The 5,311-nt window shown below is 51.0% G+C and overlaps 1 protein-coding gene across 1 annotated transcript in view; it reads left to right on the top strand.

Moving 5' to 3' along the window:
* Window positions 1-5,311, top strand: part of Pmar_PMAR017711 (conserved hypothetical protein) — a gene marked incomplete at both ends in the record, with an annotated part of 6,852 nt that continues 1,541 nt past the window's right edge. Inside the window, 18 exons of the mRNA XM_002776791.1 lie at window positions 1-9; window positions 52-189; window positions 234-362; window positions 532-596; window positions 807-847; window positions 899-1,000; window positions 1,043-1,141; window positions 1,240-1,285; window positions 1,331-1,397; window positions 1,441-1,551; window positions 1,596-1,655; window positions 1,677-1,817; window positions 1,859-1,937; window positions 2,072-2,139; window positions 2,182-2,244; window positions 2,330-2,411; window positions 3,519-3,621; window positions 3,904-5,296. Coding sequence (XP_002776837.1) covers window positions 1-9; window positions 52-189; window positions 234-362; window positions 532-596; window positions 807-847; window positions 899-1,000; window positions 1,043-1,141; window positions 1,240-1,285; window positions 1,331-1,397; window positions 1,441-1,551; window positions 1,596-1,655; window positions 1,677-1,817; window positions 1,859-1,937; window positions 2,072-2,139; window positions 2,182-2,244; window positions 2,330-2,411; window positions 3,519-3,621; window positions 3,904-5,296 — 2,796 coding nt within the window. The remainder of the gene's footprint in view (window positions 10-51; window positions 190-233; window positions 363-531; window positions 597-806; window positions 848-898; window positions 1,001-1,042; window positions 1,142-1,239; window positions 1,286-1,330; window positions 1,398-1,440; window positions 1,552-1,595; window positions 1,656-1,676; window positions 1,818-1,858; window positions 1,938-2,071; window positions 2,140-2,181; window positions 2,245-2,329; window positions 2,412-3,518; window positions 3,622-3,903; window positions 5,297-5,311) is intronic.

Raw genomic sequence — 5,311 nt, forward strand, 5'->3', positions numbered from 1 at the left:
ATGCTGAAAGTGGGGAGTGCCCATTTTTCCTCCCTTATAGGACCTTACCAGGTATATGTTGGCTGCAACAAGGGCGCCCAGTGGACTCCACTCCGCGATCGCTCTGATGCGACGAAGAATCACGTCGATGTCCCTCTGTCAGAAATCGAGCCGTACGTTTCTGGGTCTTCCTCAAGTATGGAAGTCCTGGTGAGCAGATTGGAAACTTTTTAAAGTGGGAGATTCATCTTTAGATACGCGCGAACGATAACAGGAAAATCACCGAAATTGCTGAGGACAACGATCTTTTGTCCAAGTGTGACGCGGCCACGAAGGAACTCATCCATAGTGTTTTTGAGGGGCGCGGTCAGGAGGCATTGAAAGTGAGGCCCCCAAGGTCCTCTCCGTTTGATGCTGATTGCTCCTAGGCCATCTTTGAGGTGACAAAGAGCCTAACGAGGCAGACATCGGGAACGAGCGGTAAGTTGGAGTCGCTGACGTGAATGTGATGACACATTATGAGGAGATTATCTCGACTGACTTTGTGCGCAGGTTGTCGAGGAAGTCCAGAGCAGCCATGTGACCAGGAAAGTGAAGCACCCGCATACCGAGATGATGTGAGGCTAGTTTGTTCGGAACGACCTACACGTTATCTATTTTCAAGGCTCCTCCCAGGGATCGAGTGAGCGCATCAGGTCTGGTGATAGCGCAGGTTGGAGGTCGCAAGATCTTGACCTTCGAACTTCATCTAGAGGGAGATCGATCTGTCCTTGAAGGGTGACGACTTGTTCTTCCGATTTAACCGAGTGATGATAGATCACTTTCAGAGACTCGCTCGGATGCCGGAGGTCCCTCCTCACAGGAACAGGTGAGCTATAGCTGCTACTGTTAGTTTCTCTTGGACTGTTGGTGACCTCAGATGCGGCTTTCTCCAGCAGCATGGTATCAGAATTTAGTGTTCCTGCTGTGAAGGCGGGTGACGCAGCTTACACGAGTACACTATTGCTACCATCAACAGATCGTAAGAAGGTCTTGTTATTGGTGACGACTTCGTTTTTCTCAGCGAAACTCGCTCTACTACTGATCGCGACTCGCCATGGTTTCGACCTGCTACGGCTTTGGGATGGCGCTGTCATTAGACGACATATCGAGCCTTTCGGAGGTTGGTCTTTTATGATTCATACAAAGTTGGGGAGTCCTTTGTAGAAGTACCGGCATCTCGCTCGACGTGGTCCTCATTACCTTTCGACGCGTCTCTAGCGGCCAGAATGATATTCTCGACGACCTTCGGTGGTTCCAGCGGAGGGTGAGTTAGAAGCATCCAGGATTATACTGTGAGGCACGTATTCAGCGAAATCTTTGAGGAGGAAGCTTGCATGAGGAGGATCCTTGATTGTGCACCTGTGAGGGTTGAATCGGTGAGAAAGCGACTATGACTATCAACGATATTCGTAATCTAAGGGCTCACCACCTCGCAATACCGTTGATAACTCTGCTGAGATTGCGAGGAAAATCAACGTCGTTCATAGCGACTCGGGGCGAATGGGCAAGCTCACCCCGAGGGGTCTGCAGGTGACCTCTTCCGATGTACGTGTGTGAGAATCTTCAACGCTCAGTTATCCACGTGGGTCGAGTACTTCACTTGGAGTCCAGCGATGCCCTCAAGCGGTTATTCGGTGAGTATAGGATTCTCTCAGGGCGCATTACTCTCCGTGGTGTGCGTTCAGAGCGTCTCGGCTGGGGGTAAGGTTCAGAGGAAGAAGGAGAGCACCCATTTGGATCGTATCGGTATGGCGATCGATAAAACGATTGATGATTTCGCCTGGAATCGTCGGAAGGTGGGATTCTTTCCTTTACTTGTGGCACAAACTTGTTTTAGGGCGAGTCGATGAAAAAAATACGACGAGCGTTCAGCGAACGAACCTCTCTGGAGAGGCCAAGTGTGTTGACGAGAGCCAGTACGCACGCGAGTTTCGACAAGTGAGTTAATCATTTTATAAAGTGCTTGTCGCGGCTTACTGTCTCCGGTACATCTCGATGCCCGCAACTGAGTTGGCAACTGCCTGTGCTGAAGGGCAGCTTATCTCTGTAGGGGGAAGTAAGCCTAGTCGGGAACAAAGACTAGGAGCAAGGCGACTAAGAACTCTGCTTACTCCCAAGGTGAAGGAAGGGTCGGCAATTCTGATGCGATGGATTCTTTAGATGGCGGCTCTCACGACGTGTCGAGCTCTGGCCGTTGTTGCCACTCAAATATCGGAGGAAGGAGTAAACGTAGCGACCGAGCAAGACTTCGAGACTTTATACATGTTCGTCAGCCATCGAACGGTTCAGTGCTACTATGTTGTTTTAGAACGTGCCTGTCCCGGCAAAGTGGCCTTCCGCGATCAAGGAAACGCAAAATGCCCAAGTCTCTGCCCCCTATCGGACAATAAGTCATTTGCCCATGTGGATCTCTGTTGTTCATGTCCGTCGATGTTTGTTAGTCTTGCGGGAGTTGAGTTTGTTATAGTCCTTCAGGCACTAGTTGGTAACCAATAGTTAGTACAAAGTATACGCATTATCCGAACGATTGCGCGACGGATTCTATTTGAGGAAGTACCGGCTATAAAATGCTACCCCTAGCTCCCTTCGGGGTGAGCAATTAACCAACCTGGAGTGAACCGACTAGGAAAATTCCCTCGAAACACAATCTTGACGATTTATTGAAAGACGGGTGTGAACGCGTGTTCTGGTTTGAGAGCGAGGTAAAAAGTAAAGACGTGTCCAGTTTATCCGAGTCAAGTGGCCCAATAAGTTGATTTCGTTTATGCAGCCGGGATGCGTGTGAAGTTCCTAGGTTTATTAATTGAGTGGCAAGCCGGGACGCCGAGCTCGAATGCCTGCATCTCCTGAAAACATAGAATACGTCGGACCACGACAGGATCATCGGAAATTTTGACAGCAACCGAGATCGCCTGGCAGCCTAGTGTATGCTCTCGGACGAATTTCTGAACGAAAGTTACTCAACGAACTCTGTACGAGTGTGGAAGGATTAGCGCTCTGTGATAGCCATATGAGACCATGGTAATCGAGCCTCTACCAATTTCGGAAAAGGTTAATTATCCGCCATCATCTAAACAAGTCCAGTGGAAAAACTGGTAAGGAAAACTCTATTCTCCAGGTTGTCGAGAGTGTGCTAATAACGCAAGTGTGCATGAAACACAACGAATCCGGGATCAAATTCTTAATGCCATCTCGTCATTGTCAGCTCTCAGCATTGGAGCAGTCCCGAGTTCTGGCCTGCCAGCTAGCCGGACTCACGCAAGACTTGCTGACAATTTGTCCGAGTCTGTACGAGGCTTCACGAGTGTGGAAGGATTGAGGCCCTGGAATAGCCACGTGAGACCATGGTCATCGACTTTGCTCAATTGGTGAATGGGATTGTGCGGTTGGTACTTTGTGGACTTCTGTGTGCCGACTTCTGGCACCGTCCAGTGGAGGACCTGCGCACGGTGAAAGAGTTGCGCACGGTGGAAGATAGTAGAATCTTTCCGTTTCAGTCAAATCCATCTTGACTTCGAGTCTATACCACGCAGATCAAATTGGACTATCTTACTCGGAGACAGATGATGTGTACGCTCCTAGATGTATCACAGTGTTTGAGTAAGTCCACACAGCATGAGATCTTGGTCATGATGGTGTTTAGTCACGCGTGCTATCAGGGTTTCGCTCAGTCCTAGTCATCATGCACACACTATTCATCGCCTGTGTTCTTCCTTCAGCGGTATCAGGGGCTCTACGTCGTCTCCAAGTCAGCACTACCACCTCGGTTCCCGCGACTACAGTCCCGCCTACCACGATTGATGCTCCAACTTTGCAGAACACCTGTGATATCTACTGCCAGGGGCTTAACGGGGGTGCTTCTTACTGTAAACTTGATCTTAGCCCACCCACGTGCCAGGGACGTGATCAGCCTTGTGGTACAATAGCTATCTGTGGTCCCGCTATCACCGTAACACCGACTGACGTAGTACCAACTGGTGATGGAACGTATGAGCCTGCCTGTGACACGATGTGCCAGAGTCTCAATGATGAGGCTTCATACTGCAAGTGGTGGCTTCCTCGCCCTACTTGTCTTGGTGGCGATCAACCATGTGGTGATCAAACTGTATGCACCTCCCAGACGTGGCCTCCTGCTCCCACACCTTCTCTCCCAGCGGGTGCGCACCCCTACGAGTCTGCCCCCTGCAACGCCTACTGCGTCGGTCTCAATGGGCCAACTTCGTACTGTAAGTGGTGGAAGAACGAGCCTGTCTGTCAGGGTGGCGATCAATCTTGTGGCCCATCGGATTGTCCCACCGGCACTCCTGCTCCCACCGAAGGTCCTCCTGATGCACATGTTGGTCCCAGCTCCAACTGCGATGCTTACTGTACCGCTATTAATCCTGACCTTTCTTTTGATCGCGTGTCGTACTGCAAGTGGTGGCTCCACGTGCCTGTCTGTTACGATGGTGACCAGCCTTGTGGTCCGAGCGTCTGCAGCAACTTCGGTGAGACTACAACCCCGACTACATCGATCCCATCTGTGACGCCGACTACCCAGGCTACTACTATTTCCTCTGCGACATCTCAGATTGTCACCACGCAGTCGGCCACTACTTTGACTCCTACAACTCAGGTTGTTACTACTGTGGCTCCTACTACTCAGGCTGTTACCACTGCGACTCCTACTACTCAGGCTGTTACCACTGTGACTCCTACTACTCAGGCTGTTACCACTGTGGCTCCTACTACTCAGGCTGTTACCACTGTGGCTCCTACTACTCAGGCTGTTACCACTGTGCCTCCTACTACTCAGGCTGTTACCACTGTGGCTCCTACCACACCAGCGGGAACCACTGCGGCTCCCACAACTCAGGCTACTACTACTCCCTCTTCGACCTCTCAGACTGCCACCACCCAATCGGTAACCACCGTGGCTGCTACAACTCAGGCGGCCACCTCTGTGGTTGCTACAACTCAGGCTGTTACTACTGTGCCTCCTACAACTCAGGTTGTTACCACTGTGGCTCCTACAACTCAGGTTGTTACCACTGTGGCTCCTACTACTCAGGCTGTTACCACTGTGGCTCCTACAACTCAGGCTGTCAACACTGCGACTCCCACCACACAGGCTACTACTATTCCCTCTTCGACTTCTCAGACTGTCACAACGCAATCGGCCACCACTGTGCCTCCTACAACTCAGGCCATTACCACTGTGCCTCCTACAACTCAGGCTGCTACCACTGTGGCTCCTACTACTCAAGCTGTTACCACTGCGACTCCTACCACACAAGTGGGAACCACTGCG

This window comes from Perkinsus marinus (assembly GCF_000006405.1).
Source record: "Perkinsus marinus ATCC 50983 genomic scaffold scf_1104296953018, whole genome shotgun sequence".
In the NCBI taxonomy this organism is placed as follows: Eukaryota; Perkinsozoa; order Perkinsida; family Perkinsidae; genus Perkinsus; species Perkinsus marinus.